Below are 27,009 nucleotides of genomic sequence, written 5' to 3'. Positions count from 1 at the left end.
TTTGTTTCAGTCACACCAGTCCAGAAATTTGGCTTGACTCCCAACGCAGCCTTTGTACCAACCACCGAGTAAACAGAAAGCAAAGTGCCAAAGACGATCAATAGTACGTTGAAAGCATGCACAAACAACAGGCATAGCATCAGTTACCACTCTGGCGTGTTGACACTCATGTAATAGACAATAAATCAAGAATGTGGTCGCTAGTATTTTTTCCATGTCACAATGAATAAAAAAACTGAGGGGATTATTCTCATAGCATGTAATCACTGCCACGCGTTGCAGTAACGCACTAAATCCGTTTGATGTCGCCCCATCACTGGTTGTGATGCTCCCTGCTTCCCAATCTCTTGTCTGACCAATCAGCGATGGGGGGCGGGGCCTTCGCTGTCACTACAGATAGTGAGAGCAGAGGTTAGCGCCGACCTGCCGCTGCATGAGCCGCTGCTGCATCTATGAGTGCTCACGTAAATAAATAGCTGCGGCTGACTATGCCGAGTTAAAGAGCATCTGTCCAATAATGGCACAAGATGTTCTAGCCGTGGATGGTTTCGCGGGAAAAACGATGCCCAGAGGTGAGCCCTGCACATGCAGCGCCAACTGCCGGAGTCGGAGCAGCAGTGTCGTCTTCCTCGGATTATTTCTCCTGTCACTATCCCTGCACGCGGTGACTCTCGTCTGCTACTTGGACCTGCGCTCCGAGGTCAAAAGGGAAATAATCCACCAGAAGCGAGAGTCCATGCTGACACTAGCGGGGAGCGGCCCGGGCAACGGCGCGGCGTCTGCGGTACTCCCACCCGACCTCCTGCGGTTCGAACCCGGCAGCAGCCGCTCCGCAGATGATTCCGAGGTAAATTATAACGAAAGCAACACATGACAGCAGCTATTCATTCAAGTGCATATATAGTTGGCAAGTTGTCACTGGCATTTTTCACTTTCTTGTAAACGTTGGGGGGAAAGTACATAATTGTACTTTCATTTTAATTTGCAACTTATGCTACTGGTATCCATTTTGAACCTGGCACATGTTTGACTCCTACTGTATGATTCATACAGTGTGAACGATTAACGGATCAGATCTTGTCAGACTGTCTCAATATAAAATCATCTATTTTTTTTTTTTGAGGGGGGGGGTCAACCCCAAAATCATTCCAATAAAATCTTCTATGCAGCCCCACTTGTCTAGACATGGCATCCCGATTAATAGTTTGTATAATATGAATTAAGTAGCAAAATCCACTCGTTTTTCCTCTCTCTCAGTGGTTGTCACTTGCTGTCAAGTGAAAATGACATCACAGTTGTTTGGGACTCAGGTGACCACCAATCACGAGCCAGGTGTGATGTCATTTTTGGTCGACAGCAAATGACAAAAGGATTTTGCTGCTTTTACCGTATTGCACAAATTTATTATTAAGAATGGTGTCTTAGACTAGTGGTGACACATAAAGCCAATTATTATAAAGAAAATTTACTTCGAACAAAATAAACTTATGCAAAATAACATCCTTACAATGGATCTTCCTTCATATGTATTAACTGTTTCATTGATATGGAACCTGTTATTCAAGCATGGCAAAAGTTTTCCTGAAGGCACATTTTGTTGTTCATCATGTGGGATGACTGTTGCAATTTGGCTGAAATCCCGCACTTCACTCTGGCGTGTTTTTCTGAATGAATCAAAACATTCAAACTTAAGTGTGTTGCTTTCAAAACTTTTCCTCAGTAAACAGACTGATGCACATTCTTCAGTTTGGCTTTCTGCTGGTTAGAACAAAATGTTGCAACAGGTGGTCAGCCATATAAACGCATCGCCTTCAAGCAGGTGCAGAGCCCGGGGCTTGATGTGCATTCATTGGCACTTAGATGAGCCACTTAGGACCGAGGCCAGCCTCACCTTCAATTTTATTTATAGGCAACAGTCCATTTAATGTTCATTATGTTGTCAATGGCTTTGGAAACAACACCGCTCACACCAGTTTACTGTTCTAACTACACACTCAGATGGAGCCATTGTTAGTGGTTGTGTAACCTTTTAGCGCCGATCAAAAGCACTTTCATAGCTCGGGAAAGTACCTACAAAATGTTATCTCTCGAAATGGTAGACCTTTGAATACGATAGTAAGCCTGGACAAATAGACAGTTGAAGTATTCTTGTAAAGTGCAGACAAAGAATAGACATTTGAAAACTGACATCACTTGCTTGATTGTCAAATGGGTACATTTAAGACCAACAACTTACCATTTTGAATTTCTGTGTCCTGAGGTTAAAAAAAAATACATACCCTAGATACATTGTTTATAGTGCCTCTGCAGGCTGCAGTTAAAATTGCACACCCATCTCCACTACACACAACTTAAATATGAGGTCAGGGATTCTCAAATGCGAGTACTAGTACCCCTGGAAATATGTGGAAACACCTCAGGGGTATGTAAGATTTTAACTGGGCTTCTGCAGCTATCATATGCACCGTAAATTTCAAAATCAGGCTCTGGCTTTGAACCCTGTAAGTTAGAGTTCAGTGCTTGTCTGAAGTTTTTTTTTTTTTTTTTTTTTTTTTTTTCTAGCCACCAGGTGGTAATCTCCCAGTAAACAAAGGGAGACAGACTATCAGTGGTGATTGTGAATTTGAACTGGTATTTTACCCGCCACCCAGGGGTACTGCCCACTAGTAAACACAATCAGGCTGTTATTGTTGTGTTTGTGCAGTATTCTAACAATCCAAGTGTTTTGTGTCAAGTTGAAAATATATTGCTGCTGCTCTTATTTCTAAATGTGCAGGCATAGTCAGTCTCTGATGAAAGGATGATGTAGCTGTAATCAGGAAGTCTTAGAAAAAAGTTTAAAAAAAAATCCACGTACCATCTTTCTCAGTGAATATCTGCTTTTGCAAGCTGCGGCATTTAGTCCAGTGTGGCCTATAAAAGACAAAATAGATTTCCTGTTAAAAAAAATGTTGGTGCAGTTTAAAATCCAGTGTGGCTTTTAGTAAAAAAACAAAACTAACACAAAAAAAAAAAACCTGGCAATTTCATGCTATTTAATGACATGAAAGATCTTACCACCTCAAACTTAAAAAAAAAAAAAAAAAAAAAACAATGGAATATGAAGCAATTTATTGCTAAATTGTTTTATAGGGGCTCTTCTGCACCTGTGCATCGTTTATAGGGACACATTTCTTCGGCAGATGAGCCTGAAATAAAACATGTTATCTTCTGGAGATGCTGACGGGACCACTAACAAATGTAGTTCCAAAGTTTAGTATGAGGGTACTTACTAGCTAAGAAAATGTTTCACAGATTGAAATCCCATACATTAGGCATGCTCCCGTTGAGGATTTTTTAAAATAACAGTTTAAAGAAGGGAAAAAAAAAAAAAAAAAAAGAGACTTTACAGTGAGTTTCCTGCATTCTCGGCTAGGTCCATTTTAGATAGGAGAGATTTCCCTGGCTGAATCAGAGAAGATGGGCTTGATATCCAGTCCAGATGGTGAAATTTCATGAGGTAAAAGACTGTAGCTCAGCTGTAAATATTTTAACGGCGCTGTGATGCTGTCCTCTCCAGATGTCTGCATTAAACAACTCTGATTACACATCCCACAGTTTACATAGTTGGAGAAACAGGAGCATGTGGCGCTTGGACGCAGCTGCCGCACTTGTTAGCTTTTGAGACTTTTCCTTTGAAGAATCTTTTCTGGAGCCCAAAACATTATTCATTGGATTTCTCACTTAGGTTTTCATCAAAGCCACTTTCGCAGTGCCTCAACCATTTAAAGTGTAGATACACAAGAATGTGATACTGTGAATTATGCGCTTTGTACAATACAGAAATTCCAATTCCAATCCTTGGATTTTGTCAAAATTCAACAGGGCACATTATTATCATGGCTGATTTTGAAATTTCCACTACATGTTTAAACCAAGAGTGCCATCTTAAGAAGCCAGAAAATATTACAAGAGTTTCATGAAGCTTCATTTGTCCATCACTAGGGAGGGTGTCCAAATGTGCTCCATGGATTTAAATAAGTAGAACCATTCTAAGAATGCTAAGATAATAATAAATTAAAAAAAAAAAAAAAAAAAACTAGGACTACACTAATAACACCATTTCTCTTGATAACACTGCATGGAGTAAAGCTAATTCAGTATTAAAAACAAAATGTTTACTCCACTCTCTGCTCTGTATCGAGGTCCTCAAGAAACAGTTTTAAAGATGTCCTTCTTTCGGTTTTGAAATTAGGGATGGTATTCGGCTGCTGGTTCGTGCAGGGGTGCATCCCGTGCAACTAGTGTGATACAGGGCCACCCCAAAATCTTGAAAAATCATTACCTACTTGCCACATCAACTCAAACAGAAAGCTTTTATGTAGCTGTTTATCAAATTTAAGCCCCAGTCCTACTGAGGAGTGAACATTCAGTGAAAATAGCAGCTATAGCAGCTAAGATTAGCAATTTGATTTCAACACTAACGTTTGCCTGTATTGCTCATAATGAGGAAATCTTTCAAAATGTTCTTGTCACAAGAGCAGTACACATCTGGTGACCGTTTGCAACCTTAAATGATCCCTAATGAGATCAACGGAGCCACTACCTTCACTGGTATTTGTCTCTTGGTGAAAATGAACCTTAAAAAGACATAATGAGTACGGTAAAAGCAAGTGAAGCTTGTTTAAGAGTTCAAGTGGCTCTTAAATATAAATATAAATATAAATATAAATATAAGTAAATGCACACACACACATACACACACACACACAAGGTGCAGTTAGGCCCAGCTGACACACTCTGACACCCTGAAGGGCCGGCAGCCAATCATAGGGCTTTTGCTGGTTGTGCCATTGTCTAAACCACAAGCCACATAAAAGTTTTCTCACCCAGACTATGACTTGTTCGGTGTTGTCACCTCAAACCTTGATGCTAATCTGAATATGCATGCGTAGGAGCATTCCCCCACCCCAAACAAAATCGAAAATTGCATTTCAACAGGAAAACTGATTCATTTTCGGACTTCAAATAGATCCTGTATTTATCTAATTCAGTCATAGGATTGAATTCTGAATAGCATTATGCACATGACCCAACTTGTTTCATAAACAGAACAGATGATTTTGGTCACAACAAACACAAACACAACCCTGCCTTCAACAGAACCAGGTGGTATGCCTAAGTAAATCCCAGCTGTCCAACAGACCTGCACGGTTCAGAACAGTGAAATGTTTCTACTGGCTGTGTTTTTGTACTCAACTTTGGAGATAATGTAAGTGTGAAGAAGAATGCACACATTCGACATCATGAACCGATCACTCACCTGAGTATTTTTTTAAAGTTTTTTTTTTTCCTTCAGGGCATTGAGTTGTCTAAGATTTTGAAGAATGAAAGCTGTACATGATTTTCGGCAATTGTATGAATTTTATTTTCTGCTCAGATGTTTGCCTTCAAAGTCCTGCACAAAACAGATGTTCAAACATCTGGAGTCCTGTTAACAGCTATCAAAAAGTCAGCTTGATGGGGCACCAAGTCCAGCGTACATGCTGTGGCGGCCCCCGGGTGGGCTGTCACCAGCATCTAATTTACTGTAAAAAGGAGCCTCCAATATCGGGGATTAATCAGTAGGCTCATAAAAGCACAAGGCTTCTTACATGGAGCTGAAATCTTGTGGGAATGATGGTAGCAGCAGCATAGATTTATGCTATTTTAGTAAGACCATTATAACTTACCTTTGTTTATATTGCTTATCTATGTTTTGTGGGGACAGTGAAAGAATGGGCTTTAGGAGAGACAAATGTCCTAAATTCCATTGCAATAACATCGTTAGACCTAGTCTATTAGTTTGTGTCCACTTGTGTCCATTTTGTTTTGGTGAGAAAGGCAGCAACATTGATTGCATCCCATCCAAGCACATTGAAAAAGCCAAGCTGTCCTCTACTGAGTAAACCAGGATTTAGTAGGGTGTCTTGAATTAGTCAAAACATACAGACCATAAATAAATGTCCACCACAGTGGACACCAATGAACAAGCTGAGTCTCAGGATTACATAAATGCGTCCCCACCAGGCTAAACACAACACTCTAATATCGCATGTGTGGAATATGAATTAACCAATCCAATGCCAAGGATATATTTTTATATATCTTTGCATTTATAAGATGAAAGCTGGTGTGAGTCTTGCGATGAATGATTGTGTGAAGACATCATGCTACATGTGCGTGCCTAACCCTTGGCCGTTGTCGTCCCCCATGTTAAATATTTACATTGCTCTTCTGATCTTTTTAATGATTAAAACGATAAAACTATAACAGTAGTTGGGTTTTTGCTAAGTTGACTAATCTATTGCATGATTTTCAGCTCATCTTGTAGTTTCTAAGTGATATTGTGTGGCCGCTTTCTGTCAAAGAACTAAGCTAATAATGCTAACACCGATTAGCATGCCTACTTAGTTTGTGGCACTCAACTATATTGTCAGCCCACAACTGCTTGCACTCAAAGCTCCTAACTTGGAGATATGGTCACAAAATGTACGTGTTTATATATCGAAGGGGGCGATCATTTTGCTCAGGGCTCACACTCACAACTCACCGGTTTTCTCAATTTGGTCATGTGATGTTAGCACCTAATCACTGAGCTAATGTAATGCAAGTTGTCGTTGATAGCTAGTGGCAAAACGGCCGCCGAAAAAATTGGGGTTTATTTCCACTGTAACTCATTTAATGCCAGATTTTTTTAGACGTTTTTTTGCCCTAACAAATCATATAATTATAAATAAGGGGCTGGAATTTAATGTCTGGGCTCTGTAAAGTACGTCTTTGGAAGCGAATGAGTTAAGTACATCCCTGAATTCTACCTTGACTTTTCAACTGCAATTTTGTGGTTGGATTTCTCCACTATTCGGCAGTTTTGGATAATTACCCCGGAATTCAACATGGGGGCATGGTGAGTGGGACCACATTGAGGGCATCATGGTTTAATAGTTGCGTTTCCCTCTGATAATCAGGCTAAAATGTTTATGAATTCCAGTAGTTTGAGGGAAGAAATGAAGGGAAAACACAAACAGTTGTTTTACTCTATGTTAATAAAAATCTTGTGATCATAAAATTACACATCCCCAGGGTTATTGAAATGGAGTCATATCCTCACAGAACAACAGGGAATCGTGTCTTTGACCCGCACCAGCACCCCCCTTCACTTTGAAGCTTTGAAAGCCCTCTAATTATTCGCATTTTCTCCCTGTGTTGAAAAAGAATGGTTCACTCAATAGTTGGCACTTGGGGTACATACCAACACATTGTCTTCCTGATTTACTGTAACGTCGCATTCCTTTGAGGAGTACGACGGCTATAAATGTTCTAATGAAGTTGTTCTCATGAAATCATTTCATGTTACTTCATCTAAAACACCAGTTTTACCTTAGTAGCAGCCTGGCAGATACTGTAGCTTGTTTGTTTTTTGGCATTGGGCTGCGGCTTCATCTCGGGCCAAAACCCGCATGTGGAATGATGATGTTTGGCTGTCAGAACAGACGAAAGTTTAATGCCATATGTCTGAACATACAACCGCAATTCTTTGAGAGGTAACAGGCCCTGGTGCCAACAGCTGTGGTGGGGATGTGGAGACACCTGCGCACCAAATGAAAAGGAAACATCTGGAGGTCTGCGTGACGATAAACCATAGTAGCCATTAGGCACAGTCCCCCATCAGCCTGAAATGCTCTGGAGGTCAGACATGTACTGTATCTCAGCTGGTCAAGACACAGATTCCTTGTTAGGATTGCTCCTGTCAGAAGGAACGAGGGAAGACTCCAGCCTAGATTTCACTAGTTACGTTCAATGATTTCGCAACATATTGTTTTGTAGACTGCAGAGGGCAATGTTCGTTCAGGTCCAGCTAGTTTGTGGTCCAAAAGGGTCATCAAATTGAAACAAGTAAACAGTATAGGTTGGCAGTCATTCAGCACTGGCAGACTGTCCGTTTTGCTGACGGACCAAAACCAGTAACATTCACTTTCTGTGAATGTTACTGGTTTCATTAACCAGGGTACCGTATTTTCCACACTATAAGGCGCACCTAAAGCCTTTTTTTTTAAAAGCTGATGGTGCGCCTTATAATCAGGTGCGCCTTATATATGGATCAATGTTGAGATTGGGATTCGTAGATGGGGAATGAACTGATAAAGTAAGCTTTACCTGTGTTTACAGTTGAACAAGGTTGGTCATAATGAGTTATTATGCTATTGAGAGTTTAGAGTTATTATTTCAGTTATTATTGTTATTACTTTGAGTATTACTATATTGTGATTGAAAAAGTTTTAAAATATGTCATATGTTATAGTGCGGAAAATATGGTATATTATCAGAAATTTCCATAGGTTTACATTTCATAGCCATATTTTTCTTGCTGGACTTTTCTTTCATTTCATTTTTTGTGGTTCTCAATTCATGATCTGGAACAGTGGTTCTTAACCTTGATCGAACCGTTGAGGCTCAGTGAGGGGTTTTCGTAGGGCCTCATCTGGTCTAGACATGTCCAGTTGACCATCGCTGACTGCAGATGATCACATTACATTGCTTTGCCAATCAATGCTGAGGAGAATTTAGTTCAGCAATCAACATAATACTGACGTGGTAGCATGCCATGTTATTTCTTTATTATTTCAATCCATAGCCATTTATTCATTTTTAAATTTGCAAATTATTTTCATCATGATTGTCTTGTACATTTGAATGTCATGATTTTATTTTACTTTTTTTTCTCTGCCTTTTCTCTATGATGTAAATAATGGTATTGATTTCCCTCAGTGAGAGCCTTGAAATTTAACTTTGCTCTGGGAGGGGAAAAAAAAACATTGGGACACATCAACTGTTTTACTGTGGACATAATCACATCACATTGACCCAAATGTATTGGTTTGCAGTTGCAAAAACATTAAGATAGTGTTGCCCTGTTAGCTAGGATGTCACTCAACCTTCACATGGCCACAAAAACTAATCGAAGTAAGCATATGATCGATCCACGGTCATTGCTTTTCTGACACCTGCGTCACACCATTCAAGCATCTCATGGAATTATGGATCACATGAAGAGGCCAAATCACAAAGAGTTGTGTCCCTAAACGTTCTCAGAAAAGAAGACCACATTGCCGGTAAATCTTGAAGGATCCGGAAATTCCTTTGGCAGGATTCAATTAAATAGCGTCATCCTTGAAATCAATCTGTTTGAGGATCCTTCCTTGACATTGACATGCATCATTAACTACTGTGAGGCGCTTCTCTGTTTTCATATTATGGTGCTTCAGTTGCTCGGCAGGGAAAAAAAAAAAGAGGTTCTGGAAGTTCTTCTAGCTTGCACATTTCTCTTCATTGGGGATCGTGTTAACTTCACTCAGGGCCAAATGACTAAAGGATACAGAGTTATGTACAGCCTTTTGAACTAAGTTAAGATGCTGCATGTGTCCCGGCTTTGAGGATGTCCATTGCATACCTCCAAGCAGATGTTCAGCCCTCTCAGACTTGGACCACCATTTATGCTGACAAAATGTGACTGAACTCTTGGTTGATGATTGGGTGGTCTTGTTGTGTTCCCACTCCCAGCGTTGAAACACTTTTACTTCTTGGACACTTTACATTTTGACTGATTCCATCGGGCTGCAGCTGTTCTATCTGTAAAGGCTCAACTCTTAGAGCTCTTTGGCAACAGAAGGTGGAGTGTTTAAGACTAAGGATGGATGTAGAAAAAAGTAGTGAAGTTTGCTTCTGAAGACTTGCGATGGTTCTCTTCTTGCTTTGTACTGATGCAATGAAAATACTTCGCACACACAGCTAACTTGAAACATTCCGCTGCCCTAGTTGATTTCGTCTGAAGGGCCGACACTCAGGTCAGCACGTCATCTAGAGTTCACATTACTCTAAGTCAAAGAGTGAGATGAGCATGTTCACTCCTGAGAACGCACTCCCCAGGAGAAAGCCATCTACTTATAAAAAATGGACTCTCAGCTGTGACGTCAGTCCTTTCGCTGACTCACAGGAGTCCCATTCATGCGAGAACTGTGCAGGCATGGGACCAGGTGCCACATGAATGGGCAATGATCTCAGACTAAACACAATTCATGTCCTCCTTTTGTAAATGAGCGTGAGTCTCACAGTGTTCGCGACGAAGCGGATGTGGAGAATGTCTACATGATAGACAAAGGTGGCTTAAGTTACAAGGATAGGTTACATACCCGGTGGGGATACACAATGACTTGGCAAATGAATGTTCTTGCTCCCACATCTTTTCTGTGCAAACTTGAAAGGTGGGGAAGGGAAACGCTGAAACTCAAACACGTGTGCAGTGAGTTGGTCAATAGTCAATCAGCGCTCCTGGACGATTCCTGTGTTTGAGCAGTGTTGAGCGACACTGCCTAAACATAACTAGGAATGTTCAATGCCACCTTTTTTCAGACTGATACCAGTATGAGTCTTCAGTTCTTGAGTTCAATTATCCCAAGCAATGCTACCATTAGTATTTTTGAGACATAAAATCCCCACCAGCTTTGCATTATTTTATTTTTTTTTAGAAATATAAACAGTGTGTCAACTCTCAGTCATTGATAATACCATAGATGCAGACAAAATGTTATTTTAGAATACTATATGAAGCGTTTTTTTTAAGTTAAATTAACCATTAATCAAACCAACAACTCGCATATACTCTTTTATCTTCATGTATTCCTTCTGCTCCTGAAGCTGCCCTCCTTCCCACAAGAACCTACTAGGTTTTCCCAAACACGACAGCCAATCAGTGTCCTCGCCAGGGTGTGATTGACCTTTGTTTTCTAACTCATGCAAAAGGCCCGATGCATAAAAATGAATCTAATGCATACAAAAAGCATAAAGTTAGACATTAAAAATTAGATTGACGTGATTAAAAAAAATAACACAGTCTGACTGTAATTGATCAAAATTGGTCTGTTATTTTGAATCACTTCACGATTATGAGTGTGCACAATTTTAGGTCTCCAAACAACTAATCGATTATCAAATACAATTATCGATTAATTTGTTGTTGATTAATTGTTGCATCTCTAATTGCTTCCTAATGTTCTTTTCCTAGGGACAGTTACTGCACAGAAACAGAGACATCCTTGCCACAGAAGATAACAGAGGCATAACTCAAAGGGAGAAAAGGAGTCCCGGCAAGCAGCCCGAAACAGGTATGTGCCGTTTTACTGTTTGTGTTTTTTTTCCAGTTCTAATTTTCAAAATACTCCTTTTTAGAAAAAGAAAAAAAAAAAACTGCAAATGCACCTGCAGCCTGCTTGAGCCGGCAATACATTGCAATTGTCAGATAAATGTTTCCTCTAACTTTATGTTTCTTGGAGGTGGTTGAATGTTGTAAATTTAAATATTAAAAGCAGATTGTTACTGGGTTCTTACGTTTGGTTGACTTTTTTTTTCCTTTAATAAAAGCTGCCGTACCGTGTTTCTTACTGGGATTAAGTGGCAAGCAAACAAATAGAATGGGATTGATTATTACTTGGATGCAAGCATTAAAACTTTCATGGATGGATTTCACCACATAGAAAAGCCTGTATTGATTTCCCCTTTCTTAAAATATCACATCGCTGAGAAATCTTTTTGAGATTTCCATTGAGCAGATAGGCTCCACGTTATCGATCATTCTTCTCTCTCAGTAAATAGGATATGGGGTTGGGGTGCATGGTTTTGAACAAAAAGCACTTTTTACAATCAAGCGTGCAATCTTTTAAAAAGGCGGTCATCATCTGAGACTCCGGCGGCTTTCATAAATCCGGCGGAACTGATTCATCATAATCGATGGCTGGACGGAAAACCACATGGGCTAATACGTTTGAATCAGCTTGAGTAGCTTTTTTTTTTTTTTCTTGTTTAGAACGTTAGCTATGCAAATAAAAAAAAATAGCGAACCCTTTGACATTTCATGAGAGAAAGCAACAAGTGCTACATGATCACAAGGCATTCCGACGTCTGTGGCGTGACACTGAATACTCGGGAGGAGGGAGTTGGTGATTGTGTTTAATTTAGAAAAAAAAAAAAAAAAAAACTCACCTTTGAGACTTTATACATAAATCAGTAAAGTCCCGAGCCTCTAAACACTAATCATTCCCAGCTCCCTCCCTTGCTCGTTCCATACAGACAAAGGCATTTCTAATCCCAGCCTTAGATGTGTGTGTGTGTGTGTGTGTGCGTCAATGAGTGTTCGCTGCCCTCCTAACGGGCACCAGATTTCAGATAGGGCTGCTCGTTAGGAAAAAATCTACGCGGATGCATCCAGTCATGTAGCCAGGGGAGAAACTCTGGCCATATGTTCACGGGGGGACTCAAACTGTGAGGTTTGAAGGTTAAATGGCCTTTGTAGATGTAATGACATGGTAAACACAAGAGCAGCGAGACGGCCTTTTGAAAAGATTTCTTAATCTGTACACACACACACACACACACACACACACGCACACACAAAAAGAAGCATGTTGTTCGCAGTACTTTCAGGCAACCGCCATAGATGCCCCATCGTCGTCTACACGCGCACATATGCGCACGGCCGTAAAAATAAAGACACATAAACGCACATGCACATTCACACACTTTCATCTGCATTCTCCATCTGGGCTTAATTCGAAGAAAAGGGATTTTGGCAGGATAAAGTATCTCTCTAATGATCTTCTCCAGTTCCACTGCCTGTGAATGCTTAAGGCACTTGTTCATACAGATGAGGTGAAACCACACTTACAAATTGCTACACTAGACAAACCCACAGGACTAACTTGAGTGCTCGGTGCCCAATGTGTCAGCATAGAGAGGATCCCTACGCGGAACAAACTGGACTCTTGAGATGAAATTGAAGATAATGATTGGTCTGAAGAGGATTTCAAGTCTAATCACTTTGTTTTTTTTCTTTTCTTCCAGAATCAACAGGAAAGGAGAAAAGGAAAGACAAGAAAAAAGGTAATCAAATCTTCAGCTAGCTCTGACTTTTCTGGGTTATCTTGGAGGATTGGAACAAGTGAGACAAGAATTCAAGTCCAGTTATTTTTTTTTAGCTTCTTAGTCATCAACGTCAAAGTAATCAGCAAAAGTTCAAAGGCAAAATTTGTGGCTGCGGAGACGGTTATTTTGATCAAAACTGTTTTCCAATAGTGTTCCCTTGCTATAATGTGGTTTATCTTGCGTGACATTGCTGTTTCGTGGTTATTTTTAACAGCCTGACAACACATAAACTAAAAAGAAACATTTGAAAAAAAGCAAAATAGATTTTAAAAAAAATCATGCGATGAACAAAAACGTATAAACGACAGAATAAGTGGAAAATAGCATTATCATAGAAGAAAAACAAAATATAATAAATGAAAAACAAAAGGATGTTTATTCATGTGTAATAAAAGAAAAATAGAGAAAAGAAGTGAAAAAAACTGTGCACTTTGCACTCTGCGCTGTTGGCTAGCCTCAAAGAGGAGTGTTGACATCTCGTGAAGTGTATGAGACATGAGGTGCATTCAGAACATCCGAACTTTCCAAACTCAGACAGAATTTATTTACTCTTATTTTAACCTATTCTAGATGTATTTATGATTGAATTAACCAAATGGTCTGCTGTTAAACACTGCCTACTTAACCTGGCACGAGTCGAAAAAATGGATCCCCAGCACCTATTTTTTCACACATAAAGCACAAATTTTGCCTACTACCTGAGACGTTACAAACCGCACCAGTCAATGAATCACATTGTGTGTGCATTTTCCCTACTGTCAATTTGAAACAATGTCCTGCTTAATTTATTAACCCTTGTGCAGTATTTTGACCATTTTGGGTCATTTTCATCCAATACATTGTCATAGTATTTTAGCCAAGGGGTTGCAAACTCCTGGTAGTGTGACATGGTCATACCATGTTGATCCAATAATATCTGGGTGAAATTTCAGCTTCCTTGTATATTCAAGCTTTTCCTGTGATGTGAAACTCAAAGGACTGGACAAAAATAACGCACAAGGGTTAAGTATCCCTAATGCCTACATTATTTTGCGTTTTTTATTTTGTGTTTTCTTAGGCAAGAAAAGACCAGTACCAGGTCCCCCTGGTCCTCCCGGTCCCCCGGGTCCCCAGGGCCCGCCGGGAATACCCGGCATCCCAGGCATCCCAGGAAGCAATGCCGTGGGTCCTGCAGGACCTCCCGGGCCCCCTGGGCCACAGGGGCCTCCAGGCGCCCAAGGCCCAGCAGGTACCAAGTTCAAAATGGAAAATAAGTGGTTACTCGACTACAATAGCCCAAACTCAAGTCTTGGGGCCCGTTCTTGGATTACACAGCATGAGACTTCATGTAAGCCATGTTCCCACGCTTGGAGGAGGCTCAAGTTGTCAAAACGAATAAACTCATCGCTTTAACAGTGAGACTTTCTAATGCAAGACGTCAAACATTGTGTGGGATTGTAGGGATCTCTCTGTAGTCTATGGCATTGTTTGTTTTGATTTAGTCACAATGGTGTCAGCTTTTCTTACACTGCAGAGGTACGGGCCAGAATCACATCATGTCTTTCTTTTTGTTACAGGAGTTCCTGATAGGACGAAAACAAGAGAATTCCAGGTAGAGTGTGTCACCAGCAAAAACTGTTCTACCACACCAGAACACTCATGCTAATGCCTGTGCGATCTTGTCAATGACACGATGCTTTTACTTTTCAGCCTGCAGTGGTTCATTTGCAAGGGCAGGAAACAACCATTCAAGTGAGAGAAGGTGGGTTATTTATAAATGTATTTTATGGGTAGTAGATGACAATATTCAGATCTAGTATGGAACAGTTGTATTCGTATGTTGTGATATCAGTTGCTACGCAGTTGCGATGGTCATGTATTTTGTCCACTTTGTATCATTAGGCGTGGCGTGGTGTCCTTCAGTAATTAGGTTTTTGATCAGTTTTGTCAGAATGTCAAGCTATCAACATGTTTTCCTATCTAGTTACCGAGTCTAGATTGCTGAGTCTAGTTGCTGAGGCTAGATTTCCAAGTCCACTTGTTCAGGTGTAGTTTTTAATGCAAGCTATGGTTAGTTACATTTGATTTGCATTTTAGTGCCTGGTCTGCCTCTGATTCCAAACTAGTTTGGGAGTCTAGTTTCCAATGCTTACGTTGCGTTTATGTGTAAAAATACTAATTCTGCACTTCTATATTTTGTCTTCTTCGGGGTCCAAACTGTGCTCCTCGTGACGTGACATTTTCATTTCAAAAGAGTTCTACGGATTCAAATGTTTAATGAGTCTCACACTGATGGCACAGCATACTGATTTATGTCATTTTTAATTTATTTATTTAGATTTTTCATCCAAAACTACTTTGTACTGCCTAGGGAGCATTTTGATGAAAAAAATAGGGAAAAAAACATAGGGAATAGCACTGGTGTAGAAAAGAAACATTTTTGGATAATGTTCAGGTGTTTCTAATAAGTACACCTTCTCATGGCGTCATATAAATCTCTGCATGATGCCAATGCAAATTCAAATATGACAATACTATCTTTTGAAAGGCAGATTTGTAATAAAATGCTGGTCTTGGATCTCGACTCATTACTGTTTTTCACAAAGTAGTTCAAGGTGACCCCCCTTAACCTTTGCTTTTTCTTGGTTCGCTGTGACTTGTTTAGACCTTTCTGAAGGCATCCTCAGGAACTGGAAGATGGTGTCCATCCATCACCGTGTGTTTAAAATGCACTCTCGCTCTGGAGAGCTTGAAGTGCTGTTGGATGGTGTCTACTTCATATATAGTCAGGTAGAAGTGAGTACGGTCCTTGACGTAACTCTTATCATTCAATGGTCATTTCAATGTCCAAATTCCGCTTCCCTCTCAAGGCCATAAATCTTAAAATTTCCAAGTCCTACTTTTGCTCTTTCATGCATGCCTAAATGTACAGTTTTTTAATGTGAGCCCATGTCAGCTACTCAACCACCCAACTGTTTCAAATGGACACAATATATCTTGTTCAGGCTTTCATAAATTTTCTCTCCCCAACCTTTTGACTAGGTGTACTACCTCAACTTCACAGACATCGCCAGCTACGAAGTGATGGTGGACTCCAACCCGTTTCTGCGCTGCACTTGCAGCATCGAGACGGGCCAGCGCAAGTTCAACACCTGCTACACAGCTGGTGTGAGCCTGCTACGTGCAGGCCAGAGAATATCCATTCGCATAGTATATGAGGACACGCTCATCAGTATGACCAACCACACCACGTTCCTGGGAAGTGTCAGGCTGGGAGAAGTGCCATCTGCTGGACAGAACTGAGAACTGCACAAGTCAGCCCTCTCATGAATTTCAAGAAATGGGAACCATCTGTGTCTGGAAGCTTCCAGTCTTGCCCGGTGACATCCTGCTAGGATGACACAGAGGCCCTGTGGGGTGATGAAGTTGAGGACCACTCAAGCAAACTATCACAGACCAGTAGAAAAGAAGACGCTATGGACTGTTCTGCTTGTGCTTCCACTGATTCAGTGCCATTGGCCTTGATGAGCTGAATGTCTGTTTGCTCATCAAACAATTGTCACTATTTATAGTCAGCAACCTCTACTCTCTGTTCTAAGTGACAATAAAGGATACTGTTCAAACAGATATTTTAAATTTCCACTGAAATGGTAATATTATACTGCAAGTATGAAAAGACCCAGAAAACTCAAATTGGTACTGTATTTTCATGTATTTGTACGCTACTTAATTTAATATCAGAACCTACCTGTGGTTTGCCATAAAGAGCAATAGATTGAAGTGTTAAAGAGAAAAAAAAGAGATAATTCATGCAACTGAAGTCAAGAGGTATTCACAGAGCAACAGCATTATATATTTTCGCACATTTTGCACTACAATATCCCTGCAGAATATCAGTGATACATTTTGTGACAGTGCTATTGTTGACTTGCCGTATGAATGCATACATGTGGAAAAATGATTTTTGTTTATAAGTCTGTGTACATAATGTATATAAAAATGGGATATACTTTTGTAAATCGCGTTGATTGATGGATTAAAGTGTTTTGTCCTGTCCACATGCATTTATGTCATTTATGCTTGAGTGGCCTGTGGTTACTATTTATACAGTAAGTGTTCATTCTTTCACCTGGATTATATTATATATTATTTGGCATAAACACTAGATGTGCTGTTAGTGCTCATTGTGTTATCCCTAAATCATGATGTTCACAAGACTAAAGGAAGGAGGTTCTTCAGGAAAAATTACAATAAAAGAAAAAAATAAGGGAGGTACATTAATGTCACTAATTGAGTCAAACTGGATGCTGTACAACTGAGTTAAATCAGTAGTGATTATCTAGTTAGCGAGGTAATGAAATGTTCTTTTGATGCTCAATTTTCTTCTAGAATTGATGCTATTACTACCCTTTGAATCCATAACATCCTCAGATGTTAAATCCAAAACATGCGAGCCGTTTCTGAGTACGGTAACAAACTTAGCAAATCTAATAGAGATAGTTAATATGGTTGTATGTAGAAACATACAGGTCTTATGCCATCAAAGGATTATCATTTAAAGTTCAGGCTCCCAAGACACTAGTGAGAAATTATTTGCACTGTTTGCAACATGTGTAAGAGAAATCTCCCTGGAAAGCGATTAGATGAAGAATAAAAGTTCAGAATTTGCATTTCATTCGGTTCCTCTGAATTCTCAATAAGTGGTCCAAAGAGGTGTCAAAAGTGAAAAAGCTCATTAGCAGAGAAACAGAACCAAAATAAGCAGAAATCGGAGGAGACCAAATCCATAATCGGGGAGGAATGCGCTGGCCTGCAAAGTTAACACCAAGATCTGAAAGACAACTAAAGCATAAAGTGGATGATCACAGAACTTTTTCCTTTGAGGGAAACTTTTCGCAATATCTAAACAAGTCAGGAAATCTACTGAGAAGCTCGGCAAATCATTGTGAAATTCTACAAAAATAGATGCCTGAGGCCGAGGGTGAATATGAGCTCAAAATCACTACTGACACTCAAGTCACCCATAAGTGATTAAAATACACACGACACTGACGCGGCAAAAAAAACAAAAACCAAAAAAACAGAGATTAAACTTTGCTGTCAAGTTGGGGAACTCAAAAAATCAAAAAGCAATAACGTGTATTAACAAATGTCACAGTAAAATGTATTAAAAATATATTTTAAAAAAACTTACATATGGCCTCTGTCATCATTTGCTTCATAGATTTGATACAATGGTCCATTTTGGCAGAAAAACTCAGTTTCAATAGGTCAACATTTGTTCCCCTTCTCAATCTTTTGAGGCGTTTTGTTTTGGCTCTTTGTTGTCTGATTGTGTATTACTTGACTTGTCACAGATACTAACAAAATTGCTGAATTGATGTTGTTTTGGGCCTAAAGATAGCACTTTTAGGAGGCTTTTTTTTTTATAACCACATCCTGCAGACGAAATATCAAGTCAATGAGATCTCGGGTAAAAACGAGAAAATATGACCTGTGAGATCAGCACAAACATAGTGGATTATAAATATGGTGGAAAATTTTAGTTAGTCAAGTTTTGCTGAATAAAAGAGTAAATGGACAATAATTAATATTTTGATTTCCAAAAACTAGTGGTGGGAAAACTGGAATCAAATCAATTTGTTTACAATTTTGGGGTCTACGATTTATAGATTTGCAAATAATTAAACTACAACTTCAGTCCGCTTTGCAACAGAGTAAAAAAAAAAAAAAAAAAAAGAGGGAAAGTTTTTTTTTGTTTGTTTTACATTTACTAAGTTATAATTGTAACATGCCTTTTTCCCAAAAAATAACATTGTGGTCAAATGCTACTCTTTGAAGCTAGATAAAAAATTATACAGCTGTTATATGATCTAAAAAAAATTTAAACACGATTTTTAAAAAGATAGAACAATATACCTAATTTCCAAGGAAATTGCAGTACCAAAATACGTGAAAAATTGTTACCCAAATGAAAATAAATATTTTTCACACTTTTTTAAGTGAGCAGCAAAATTGTGTGTGCAAAGCATGAAACATGTGTCAGTTTGTTCATCTCTGAGCATATTGGGAGAATTATCAGTCAAAATTGTGACATTTATTTTGAATGTTTGTGTGTAGGCACGATAACACAATCTGACTTTATAAGATAACCATGAGCAAAAATATCACAGTATTGAAATTATAGCTCTAAATTATAATATTTTAAAACTCTTTTGGGGGTAAATAGCCATTTTTCTAGATAATATAAACCATCTTGACTGATAATTTCTTCAAGTTTGATGGGTCGGGTTAACAAACTTGATGTGATAATTTGTCTTGAGTTAATTTCAACCCTATCTCATGCTGCAATCTGGCTGAAATCCTCAAATTAGAGATGTATACTGTGTATAATGTATACTGGATAAAAGAAAAACAAAAACTGTCATGGATATTGCCTGGGCTCAATTATTCATTCACTCGATTTGAATATTCAACAGTCTTGCTTGGTATCTTAAAAAAAGTAACTTAGTTACGTTGCCAATTAGAGCTGCTTATCCCCACAGAGGTCGCACGCTTGCAGGCGCCTATCTCAGCTGGCGTCGGGCAGTATTATTTTTTTAAAACAAATAATACCTACAGCTGCTTCACAGATTAATTGATTTTAAATATACTTAAATTACTGTCGATTACAAATGACTTTACTTTGTCTGGGTGCTGATTGGTAAGCATTCATTTTTACACAACAAAGTTGAAGCCTGTTTGCAGGATGTGGCATATGAAGCTGAGTTGGATTGATAGAAAATGAGATGACAGGAGCAGGAAACATGCTCCCTCTGAGATACATATCGAAACAAATGCCTGCATGAGTTCACACCAATTTAAACAAAATGTTTAGTTTGAAAGGATTAGGGTTCCTAGCTCTCTTGGCGCATATGTCGCATTTGTTTACATATGCTAACACCTCAGCCTATTTAAACATTGCCTCTTCATACCTTGTTTGTTCTTCCCTAGCCTATTTTGATTTTTTTATTCCAATTCGCCCATAAAAGCCCATATTATTTGTTGCAAATAAAACTAACAAATAAAACTGAAATATTGCTTTAGCACGGGTACACTAAAATTTAGTCCACCACGTCATAAAACATGATCATTTTCTGTGTCCACACAATCCAGTTATTAGCTCTGCGTGCATTAATTTCTAAAAATAGCATCCCAAGGCCTATCTGGTGTCCACAGCTGTTTTCTTCCTCCCTGTTTTTTTATGAAGCGTGGCAGTAAAAAGGGAGTGAAAGGGGATGACAGTAGCACTGGAACAGCAGAGGAAACATGGTCAAACACATGTTTGCTAATCTCCTACTACTATGGTCACTAAGTTATGAGCTATTCACAACTGAGAAAATGGATGACGCTCCAAAGGTAGGCTCAAAGACAGGAAATTATTAAACTCCTCACTATATGCATCAATTTCCTCTGCGATCTTCAAAGCATACACTGATGATGATTAATGTTTCATTTTCAAGGCGCAATCTTGGAGAAAGCAGAACCTTGATTCCATCCCTCTGGATTTGGACGCGGGGCTGAGAAGCCTCGACCTATCCAATAATTTCATCAGACGTTTGCAGAAATTTGATTTGCCGTACTTGGAGCAGCTGGACTTGAGCAGCAACCAGCTGGAGCTCATCTCGGATGGAGCTCTAGGAGAACTGGCTCTGCTCGAGAAGTTGAATTTGTCCGTAAATGCACTGAACAACAACCTTCATGTCAACAGCAGAGGCCTGCAATCCATTGGCGGACTGAAGAGTTTGGACTTATCACTGAACAGTTTGGGCAACGAAGCGGTGAAAATGTATCTACGAAACAAATCTTCACTTGAGCACCTCAAGATGAGTGGGAATTCTTTAACGCGGCTCACGCGCTATTTGTTCAAAGAGAGCGACAACCTCAGGAGCGTTATTATTGATGACAATCTAATATCGGCAATCGATAGAGGAACATTTGAAGCGCTCGGAAAATTAGAAACTCTTGACCTGGCCCAAAACAACCTTGCTCGTATCTGTGATTTTAAACTGAAGAAAGTAAAATATTTAAATCTAAGCAGGAATTCAATAGAGTTCTTTGTTGCCGCTGAGGATAACCACATGTACAGTCTTGAAATACTTGACCTAAGTCATAACAAACTCCTTTATTTCCCGATTCTCCCAAAATTCAACCAATTGAGATCCCTTTATTTGCATCATAATATGCTGGGCGCGTTCACGTCGGAGGCGTCGATGGTAATTGGGGCGAATTCCCTTTATGATGAAGTTGTTACAATGGGTGATGTTAGAATTAGGAAAAATCATCTGCACTCAACCTGGAGACTGATGCCGCTGACCTACCTTGACCTCAGCTATAACCACTTCACATCTTTTCCTCTGGAAACCTTGAGCCGTCTGTCATCTTTGGAAGGGCTTGATTTCAGTTTTAACTGCCTGCATAATCTCACATGGAATGTCCGACGAGATGCGTCAGAATACGACAGGCAGCTTTACTTTCCCTCCTTAAAGTACCTGAACATGCAAAGCAACGGCCTCGTATCCGTTTCGCCGCTTTTCCTCAAAGCGCTCACGCAAGTGGAGAAGATAAATCTCCGAGACAACTCGGTGCAGCCTTGCGCTCCCGTGGGCCAAGTGTACGGCCCCTTATCGCCGCGGCAACCAAACTTCAACTCATCCTGTGTTGCCTTTGGAAAATTACGCACTCTCAAACATCTGAGCCTTGAAGACAACAACATAAAAATCCTGCAGGCAAATGCGTTCCAGGAAACATCTTTGTTGTCCCTCAACCTAGCGAGAAATTCTCACATGGTCATGCAAGTTCATTCATTGGAGGACCTAAAAGAAACTCTTGAGTCGTTAACCATCAGTGAATTGAACATGACCAATTCTGACCTGTTCCTGCCCTGCATGCCAATGCTAACGCATCTGAACCTATCCAACAACAATTTCAATGTCTTACCGCAGAGTTTGAATTGTTCTCCTCTGAGAGAACTCAGCATAAGGAATAATGCATTTGTATCTTTAAACTACTCGTTGATTCGAATATTATCAGCGCACCTTCGTGTTATGCATTTCAGTGGAAATGACTTTACTTGTTGTGACAGTCATTGGCTGAGTGCCCTGAATAATTCCAGGATTAAAATGCCCGACATCACGCACGCTGAATGCTTCATTGGTGACAGCAGGATCGCCATCGAAGAGTATTTGAAAAGTTCTTCGCTGTATTGTTCACTTCACATAAAAGGGATTCACGCCGGACAAATCATTATTGTTATTTTGTTTCTAACTGTGTTGATAACAGTGCTCGTTCTATTCACTCGAAAAATGTGTTGTTTAGCAAAATCATTCGTAGTATGATGAAAATGCATATTGTATTAAAGGTCTGGAAGGAAAGAATGCATAGGGTCTGTTAAAAATCCTATTTTCATTGTTTTTATGGTTTGCAATCCATGTCACTTCTAGGAATGTTTCAAAGGATAGTTTGTTTAAAAACTAGGTTTTAAATTATGCATAGTGTTTCCAAACATACTAAAGCTTAAAGCATCACTAGTGTATTCGATCCACCGCAAGGGCTAGTACAGGTGACGTTATTATAGCTAAACAGCACGCTACACCATATACTATATGGTATGTACAAGTACCTCTAGGGATATGTAAAGGGACTTCACGTGTACATGAGATATTTAAAGGGTTTCTGCAGGTATCAGCAAATCATATGTAATGTTTTTGTAATGATGTGACATTAATACTATTTTCAAATAAAGTGCTAATTAACTAGAGCATGATGCAGCGTATCGATAAATCCTGTTAGAGTGACTCTTCAGCAAAATGTTGTGTGCCTTTCCGTGTTTGTTTTATTTTTTTAACAGATGCACACTAGAGGAGACAGAAATAAAACAAGATGATTTAACACAACCTATCTGATTAAGTTGAATGCATCTAAAGCTACATCCATAAAAGTTTAATAATTCAGATACAGATGATCCAGCAGTTTTGAGTTTCGTTTCTCAGCATAACTCAGAAACCAGGTGATCGGTTGTTCCATGAACCTCAAGCACATGTGTTGTCATTTTCTGTGAGCAGCAAGATTTTTTTTTTTTTTTAATATGAATGGTACATTAAAACATCTTAGATATGAAAGTAATTATTGCCAAAATTAGTTTAATTAGCTTAATCAGTTTGACCCTTGTGCAGTATTTTGATAATTTTCGGGTCATTTTGTTCTACGTCATTCTCGCAGTACTTTAGCCAAGCGATGGCACACTCTTGGTAGTGTGATAACTAAGTGCGTGTGCCATTTTGAACTCTGACATGTTTTCAACATTTGGGTGAAATTTCCGCTCCTTTGTTCCTTCTTTCAATGCTTCCCCTTTGATGTGAAATGCCTTTGATGTAAAGATCAAGGAAGGATTGGACAAACAGCATACGCGTTAACATCCCTTTTTACGTCAGCTTTTGCTATAAACATGCCAACCAACTTGAACTGTATTTCTTTCTCAATTTTACTTAAGTTTTCTCGAAGCAGCATAAGAATTTCCGATTATTCCACATTAAGGAATTCACTCACTGTTTTATTAGTATGGCTCCATGATCATCAAGAGCAGGATCCATTTGCTGTTACTTGCGACCTAGAACCAAAAAAAAAAAGAATAAATAAATAAATAACAGATAGACCATCTATGTGTTTCTTGCTCTCTAAAATTGGGTTCTGCCACAGTCATCACTCAAGACTCCAGTTACTTGGGTAAAAACTTGTTAGTCACACTCGAACATCTCATTTGATCTCAATGTGCAATATCAAAACACCACCCTCAAGAGGACACCTCTGCTTGTAACTGATACACTGATGGCAACAGGAAAAGTAAGAGGTTTTTCTCAAAATGCTTCTGCGACTATCATTCACAAGTTGCTCCATGCAAGTCGTTCCTTTTATTTGGCACTTGCATATTGACTTGTCATATGTGATACGCTGCAAGACAATTCAACCGCTGAGACCAATGTTGACAAATTTAGCAGCTTTCCTTTTAGACCTCAATTGATGTGTTATGGTTCTTTGCAACCTAAAATGCCTTGCAAATGACCAGAATAGCTTTTGTCCCAGAGCATGTATGCCACTGGCAAGAAAAAAAATATCAAACAGGGTTAAAATAATAAATGAATGGAATTTTGTCTGAGTCTAACCACAAATGCATGCATGATTCATTTTGGGAGGGATGAGCTGGTTACAAATCAAAAGGAAACAATTTTAACATTATGAGGGATTGTCTTACCATCTCAGTCAGGGAACACAATATAATACAGTAACCAATCTTATTTTGCTTGCAGACACATGCTTCTCGTTTTCAGTGATACTTAATCCATTAGTTGTGACTCCAGTATTATTGACCGAAAAGTGCCAGTATGTTCTTGAGCAATAGAGCAGCCCCACCCAAATTTTGGGTACTTGATCAGATAAGCAGCCTGACAAGTCCACGCAAAGAGAACAGGAAGGCGATTGTACTGAATGTTGGTATAAAATAATGAGAATGTAAGGATCAAATTGTTTTCACTATTCCGAGGTGGTGATTAATGCGCGTCTGGAATTCAATTCTAATCACTTGTTTGCATGAACTGATTAACTTGCAAAGACTTGCCAACCGGGTGTCTGCTGCTGAAATGCTGTTGTAAGCAAATGCCAGTCACCCATTAATAAACACAACAAATAAAATAACATTGTTTTGTATTGTTAATAAAGCATTTTTATATGCAGCCCAAAAGAAATGCAAGATGGCTTATTACCAAATGAACACAATACTTACAGTGAATCATGCTGATGGAAGCAACGCACAGATTGGCTTTTTTTCCTTTAGCAGATACTGAAGCCTCATCAAAATGGACAGGACTGTGGAGACAGATTCAAAACCTTGAACTGAACTTCAATTGTGCTCAGGCAGATAGATTACTGTAAATGATGTAAGGTTAATACAATCTGAATACAGCCAAATCCACTTTTTACCACATTATCTTAAGCCCTATCCCGCTGAGGGAACAACTTTGGTGAGTGTTTGTGAAGTTAGAGGCACTTAAGAGGTCATCAAGGCTCATCCAAGGTTGCAAAACATTTGTCTGTATTGCTCTTGTCCCAAGGAAATTTTGAACATTGAACGCAACACTGAGTTGCAAGCATTTTATGTTTTGTCATTGTTCATATTTGGTAGCCATAGTGTTCAGAGTTAATCTTAACTGTCGCAAATATGACAATTTCTACGTTCGCCAGTGTTTGCAATTCAGTGTTAAAAGGTGGTGCTTAAGGTTTGAACGTGCGGAAAATTCCTTGCAATGAGCAGTACAGGTAAACGTTTGCGATCTTAGATGAACCTTGATGAGAGCATGCTCAAAATCTCTTTGTGAATCCACGAGGATTGTTTCATCATCATTCTCATATGTTCAAAATGTCATAGTAATGCATCCCAATAAGAGGACAAAGTTCTTTCATCTAGGTTTTTTTTTTTTTAACCTACTTTGAAATACTGTATTTTGCATTATCAATTGAATTATACAGGTTAGGTCACATTAACAGTATAAAAAGTTGATATATGATTTGTCTTGGCTTCTTTTCTTAACAAGAAAAAAATATTTAAAAAATACAGTGCAAAAGAGAACAGGTGTCCGAACAAGTGGATCAAAATCAAATCAAATCAATCAATCATTTGGATATTTTTATACTGTATATTTCAGTGTTTGTTTGTTTGTTTTAAAACCCGTGATTAAATATATTTCTATACGGCAAAGAGTTGTACTTTTACAAGGTATTAAGGTTGTCAGAGACCAGATAAAGACACACCAGAAAATGTAAGGCTGACATTCAGAACAGCAGCAATCTGTTATGAGCTGATCAGTTTATTAAGCAAATACAGTATTTTGGAATAATTCATGTAATATTTCCATATTTTGTACCGTGTCACACAGCTAAAAGTGATGGAATCTATTTTGCTTATAAACTTGAATTATATGTTTTAAGAAGAGAAATGATTTTACTTGTTTAGATGCAGATAGTTCATGTATCTCTTTGCACATTCAGAAGAGATCTACAGAATATAAAACAGGCAAATTTGATTATTTTATTTTTTGAATATGACGCGACCGAACACAAATGGTAAATGGACTTTCACTTATATAGCGCTTTTCTACCTTAGGTACTCAAAGCGCTTGACACTAACTCGTCATTTACCTCCTAATGATGAAGCATCAGCAGCAATTGGGGGTTCAGTGTCTTGCTCAAGGACACTTCAACATGGTCTTGCTGGTTGGGGGATCGAACCCACAGCCTCTCAGCTGGGGGACGACCATTATACCACGAGCCATGCTGCAAACACAACAGAAGACCAGCTTCTATTCATAAAAATAAAGTCAATCCATTGATTGTCTATACCATGCATTGGCAAACGACGGCGTGGGGGCCACATGCAGCTCTTTGACTTTTAAATCTGGCCTGCAAAACCTGACGATATTATTCATCAGGAGGAGTGATAATATTAATGTGAAGCCTTGCGGAAATATCAGTTTTTGAAAATAGTTACTGTTGCAATAGATATATTAAAAAAAAAAAAAAAACTGTGTTCATTTTGCTTTTTTTTTTTCTTATGAGGTCAATGAACCACACTTCATCAGCTCCTGGACTGGCCATTTTGTCAAATTTTAGAACCCTTTGCTGCCCTCGAGTCAAGGTTTGCCCACCCTTGGCCTATACTGTGCATTACGGTAACAAGTCGTTGACCACCTCCGTAGACAGCAATAAAATACATTTATACCTGACTAAAAAGGCCCATATTTTGCCCAAGTAAATTTACGAGTCATTATTTATTTTTTTTTAATACTTTTTTGATTTGGGTACTCTGCTGCATTTTTTGAAATATAAAATATGCGCCCAGATAAGATAATCAAAAAAATAAAAATAAAACAAAAAACAATGACTAAAAAAAAAAAAAACATTTTAGAAAAAAAATCGTTCCTGTTGATTTCAACCGAGCTAATGCTA

The 27,009-nt window shown here is 39.0% G+C and overlaps 2 protein-coding genes and 1 long non-coding RNA gene across 8 annotated transcripts in view; 2 read left to right on the top strand and 1 right to left on the bottom strand.

Moving 5' to 3' along the window:
* The window catches only part of LOC148414001 (uncharacterized), a 163,837-nt gene that overhangs the window by 136,375 nt on the left and 453 nt on the right, over positions 1 to 27,009 (bottom strand). For 4 of the 5 annotated variants that reach the window (XR_015867579.1, XR_015867580.1, XR_015867578.1 and 1 more), the window contains exons 2-5: positions 26,203 to 26,337; positions 24,791 to 24,873; positions 23,560 to 23,620; positions 2,858 to 2,913 (exon numbers count right to left, since the gene is read on the bottom strand). This is a non-coding gene — a long non-coding RNA (uncharacterized LOC148414001). The remainder of the gene's footprint in view (positions 1 to 2,857; positions 2,914 to 23,559; positions 23,621 to 24,790; positions 24,874 to 26,202; positions 26,338 to 27,009) is intronic. The other variant, XR_015867582.1, reaches the window with a different exon arrangement.
* On the top strand, positions 410 to 17,028 carry eda (ectodysplasin A). Of its 2 annotated transcripts, none has more exons than XM_088431105.1 (8): positions 410 to 847; positions 11,081 to 11,180; positions 12,913 to 12,951; positions 14,051 to 14,221; positions 14,550 to 14,584; positions 14,683 to 14,734; positions 15,638 to 15,762; positions 16,015 to 17,028. In XM_088431105.1, the coding sequence occupies exons 1-8, from the start codon at positions 518 to 520 to the stop codon at positions 16,273 to 16,275; spliced, it is 1,113 nt and encodes a 370-aa protein (XP_088287231.1). In that variant the 5' UTR covers positions 410 to 517; the 3' UTR covers positions 16,276 to 17,028. The 2 variants fall into 2 exon arrangements, with proteins under 2 accessions (XP_088287231.1, XP_088287230.1); XM_088431104.1 differs by having other exon boundaries at positions 15,638 to 15,768.
* LOC148414002 (transforming growth factor beta activator LRRC32-like) lies at positions 20,276 to 23,235 on the top strand. Its single transcript, XM_088431778.1, has 2 exons — positions 20,276 to 20,370; positions 20,475 to 23,235. The coding sequence occupies exons 1-2, from the start codon at positions 20,281 to 20,283 to the stop codon at positions 22,347 to 22,349; spliced, it is 1,965 nt and encodes a 654-aa protein (XP_088287904.1). The 5' UTR covers positions 20,276 to 20,280; the 3' UTR covers positions 22,350 to 23,235.

The sequence above is a fragment of the Hippichthys cyanospilos genome, chromosome 13, assembly GCF_059441005.1.
Source record: "Hippichthys cyanospilos isolate Australia breed blue-spotted pipefish chromosome 13, RoL_Hcya_1.0, whole genome shotgun sequence".
Classification (NCBI taxonomy): domain Eukaryota; kingdom Metazoa; phylum Chordata; class Actinopteri; order Syngnathiformes; family Syngnathidae; genus Hippichthys; species Hippichthys cyanospilos.
Note: the sequence above shows the minus strand (reverse complement) of the source record. Positions and strands in the feature narration are given on the sequence as shown.

Excerpts from the sequence above, each read along its gene's own strand:
- eda (XM_088431104.1), top strand. The coding sequence starts at position 518 with ATGGCACAAGATGTTCTAGCCGTGGATGGTTTCGCGGGAAAAACGATG. Across the intron at positions 11,181-12,912 it reads CGGCAAGCAGCCCGAAACAG|AATCAACAGGAAAGGAGAAA; the intron begins GTATGTGCCGTT and ends CTTTTCTTCCAG. Across the intron at positions 15,769-16,014 it reads TCATATATAGTCAGGTAGAA|GTGTACTACCTCAACTTCAC; the intron begins GTGAGTACGGTC and ends CCTTTTGACTAG.
- LOC148414002 (XM_088431778.1), top strand. The coding sequence starts at position 20,281 with ATGGTCAAACACATGTTTGCTAATCTCCTACTACTATGGTCACTAAGT. Across the intron at positions 20,371-20,474 it reads AAATGGATGACGCTCCAAAG|GCGCAATCTTGGAGAAAGCA; the intron begins GTAGGCTCAAAG and ends TTCATTTTCAAG.